Genomic DNA, 4,087 nt, shown 5'->3' on the forward strand with positions numbered 1-4,087 from the left:
GGAGGAGGAGGAGGAGGAGGAGGAGGAGGAAAAGAAGAAAAAGAAAAGAAGAAGAAGGACAACAACAATAACAACCACTACTACAACAACACTACAACAACAACAAGAGCAACAACAACAACGATATCTTCTCATTATAATGGAGCTAAGCCCGTTTCTGGGGTCAGTAAAACGTTTTTACACAGGTGCCCATAAAATCTACAAAAATATGATTCAGACAAGAAGTGCCCCAAAGGGTTACGTGGGCATATTTTCGAAGGTCGGAAACTATCTTTTGATTTTTTGGGTTTGATGGTTTTTCCTGTAAACCGAAGTTCTCAGATGTTTTCACTCTGCCATTAGCTATTTCATATTTTACTGGGGACTACTTTCGTTTCATATTGTGCTTCTTCGTGCAAGTGAGTAGTTCGCAAGAGCAGAAGTGCGATTTGTGCTTTGTCGTGTGTGTGTCACAGAGTTCTACTTTTTTGGAGTAGTTAACCCGGACCAAAGATAGTACAAGACGTCTTGTACTATCTTTGCCCGGACACAAGTGCGATTTGTGTTTTGTCGTGTGTATGCGACAGATTTGTTCTTTTTTGCAGCAGCAGCAGTTAGCAAGAACAGAAATGCCGATTGTGTTTTGTCGTGTGTGTATGCCACATAGTTCTATTTCAGCTACTTCTATTGCCAAACGTAATATTCGTTTTTTTTAAATTTCCGTTTCATATTGTGCTTCATCGAGTAAATGGATCAAGTTGCACATCTTACCAAGGCGCATGCAACCAACTTGGACTGCTCGATGGTGACACTGAGAAGGATGCAGCAATGCAAGAAGCATCTCCCATAAGATTTGGACCCCAGTTACGTCTTGCCTTTACAACCACTCTCATTTATTGTCGCCCAGCGGATCCTCTCTCATTTTGGCACAAGCACAAATTGGAACTGTGCCGGGACATCATGATGAAAGACAAGGTCACAGAGTTGAATCCGCAGATTGAGAACCAAGTGTTGCTACAACTTCTGCACATTCTTGATAATGATGGGTTGAATCTGCATAAAAACTTTCAGCTGCCACCTACAGAACACAGTCACGTTGAGGGAGAACAACCAAGAATTGTCCACGAGGAGTTAAATTTTGACACCAAAAAACGTGCGAGAGAAGGTGAGTCAAGAATACCCAAGCTTAATGAAGAACAAAGAGTCCTGTATGACGCTGTGATAGAATCAGTTGTACAGAAACAAGACAAGATATTTGCCCTGGAGGCAAGTGGAGGGACTGGGAAATCCCACACTATAAACCTGATTACCTGATTCTTGCGGCTGTTCGTTCCTTTAAGAAGATCGCCCTTGCTACAGCTCTGTCAGGCATTGCAGCAACTCTGCTCTCAAATGGCAGAACATTACACAGCAGATGCAAAATACCTCTGAGTGTGAACGAACAGTCCATGTGCAGTGTGAGGTCCCCGAGATGCCAGTGGCACTTAATCACGCCAAACAGCTGCAAATCATTGATGAAGTATCGATGGGCCACAAACACATCTTTTAAAGCCATAGACCGAACACTTCAAGACATATGTGGGAATAACTCTCTGTGCGGTGGGCTAATTGTGCTGATGTTGGGTGACTTGCGCCAAATACTACCAGTAGTTCGCCATTGCTCAAGATCACAGATAGTCAATGCAACCCTGAAATCATCATATCTGTGGGAGCATGTTAACGTGCTCAGACTGACAAGAAGCATGAGGAAAATTTTGCTTACAGGTGAGACTGTTGATTTCTCCAATTATATACTGAACATTGGAGATGGCAAACACAACGTATGCAAGCAAATCGGGGAGTTTGCCATAAAATAGCCAGATGACATCACAGTGAAAAGCGAACTGGAGTTGATAAATTTTGTCTTCGGTAACTTGCAGTCTAACACAAACCCTGAGCTGCATCATCTGCCCCACCAACACAGAAGTAGACAAAATCAACAGCCTGATCATGCAGTCCTTTCCCGGAGAAGAAAAAGTCTACAGGAGCAGTGATTCGGTGAAAAAAAATGAACACCAATACCCCATCGAATTTATAAATTCTGTATGTCCGTCAGGTATGCCACCCCACAAACTGACATTGTCATGTTGCTGAGAAATTTGGATCCCACAAACGGCCACTGCAACGGGACTCGATATGTGGTTCAAAACCTTCATCAACATGTAATTGATGTAGTCGTTGCTTGCGGTCCACATGCCGGAAAGAGACTTTTTATCCCAAGGATTCCCCTCATGCCTTCAGACAACATACATGTATTTCCCTTCCATATGCGACGGAAACAATTTCCGGTTAGACCGGCTTTTGCCTTGACTGCCAACAAAGCTCAGAGACAGACTTTGAAAAGGATAGGGGTTTTCTTACAGGGCGATTTTTTCAGATTGACAATTATATGTCGCAATAAGTCGTGTTGGGTCCAGGGACTAATTAGAATTCATGCAAACAGACCTGCTGCCCAGGACGGAGTTCCAGATGGCGCATATACCAGCAATATTGTCTACACAGAGGTCCTACGGCAATGAACCAGGTACCGGTACAAACATTTTATCTTGGACTTTCCTATCACTATATCACCGTTCATAGAGGAGGAGGAGGAGGAGAAGGGGCTTGTGTCTAGTAATAATAACGACAACAACAACAGCAGCAGCAACAGCAACGACAACAACACAAAAATAACAATAACAACAACAACAACACAACAACAATAACAACAACAACACAAGAAGAAGAAGAAGAAGAAGAAGAACAACAACAACATTATAGAAATACCTGAAGTAGATAGTGGACAGCATGACGTGTTCGTGACTCTTCATATCCCAGACCGTGTTCTCATCTCCGTGGCCGTACAAGATGATGCCCACTGCCCAGAACCAGCTGCCCTGAAGCATGAGAAGGTATGCCCGAGACATGGCGAGGATGGCAGATCTCTGGAACCTGTAGGAAAAACGAAACAGTTGAGGAGTGTTTAATTATTAGTTTTGGTAAGCGTTCTATGGCATTGAGGTGAGTTTAATTATTTGTTTCGGTTAGCGTTCTACGGTTCTTGTTCCCAATCCTGACTCGGCCCAGCGGCAGGAATATGCAATGTTTGGCTTACCATGATTGAAGATATGTGCACAGCCTGTACTATTTCATTATAATGGAAACTTTCTATAACAAATAAGTGTTGTATATGATGTGGTGTGATGTGGGCAAATGACTTTAAACACTGATTAAATTTACTTTCGGCACTTGCAACACAGTATAAAAGTGCCAAAAATTAAATGTTTTACTTGAGAGTAATACACGAAAAAAGGGGAGATATGGACGACTAGTGTTTGATAGGAAAGAAGGAACGAACCACATCAAAGCACCTGTCAACCACATGTAGGGTGAGTTGAATGAGAAAAAAAAATGAGTTTGATTTAAAATTGACATGAAGAAGGTCATTTAATCATTCTGCATAAAAAGCACGCTAGACAAACAAATAATATAAAGAAAGAACAGAAGTAGGACCTACAAGTGGAGCCTTTAAAACCATGAGCGACGAATAAACAGAAAAGAAAACCTTACTCATCTCAGCAGAAAAATAAGTGTTCCATAATAATCTATGACTGGTTGTAAAGAGCTTAAAGCACATAGCAGCGTTGGAGCCATACTTTAGGTTTTGGTAAGTGTTTTACGGCAATTGCAACATAATAAGGTCATATTAGTACCGAAGATTAGATGTTTTACAAAAGAATAACAAACACAAAAAACAAGGAGGAGAGATAGGACGATATGATAAGAAAGAAGAGCAAACTACACTAAAGCACCCGCTAACCACCCACGGTCAAACTTTTCAATGTGACATAGTAACACAACATGAAAGTATGAAAACAATTTTAAGCATCGTGGGTGGTTGGAGGGTGCACTGGGGTGATTTGCACCTTATTTCCTATCAAATATCTATCGTTTTTTCCCCCCTTTTTATCTCTGCGGGGTGGGTTACTATCTTGTAACACCTCTAATCTTCGGCACTTATATGACGTACTTGTGTTGCAAGATCCGCAAAAGTCTTACTAAAACTAAAACTAACACTAAGCAACCAGTA

At 41.6% G+C, this 4,087-nt stretch overlaps 1 protein-coding gene across 1 annotated transcript in view; it reads right to left on the reverse strand.

Moving 5' to 3' along the window:
• Window positions 1-2,949, reverse strand: part of LOC101850847 (transmembrane protein 45B) — a gene marked incomplete at its 5' end in the record, with an annotated part of 6,941 nt that extends 3,992 nt beyond the window's left edge. Inside the window, 1 exon segment of the mRNA XM_005109430.2 lies at window positions 2,785-2,949. Within this exon segment, the coding sequence (XP_005109487.2) occupies window positions 2,785-2,949 (165 nt within the window).
• Window positions 2,950-4,087: the final 1,138 nt, after the last annotated feature.

The sequence above is a fragment of the Aplysia californica genome, unplaced genomic scaffold, assembly GCF_000002075.1.
Source record: "Aplysia californica isolate F4 #8 unplaced genomic scaffold, AplCal3.0 scaffold00777, whole genome shotgun sequence".
Classification (NCBI taxonomy): domain Eukaryota; kingdom Metazoa; phylum Mollusca; class Gastropoda; order Aplysiida; family Aplysiidae; genus Aplysia; species Aplysia californica.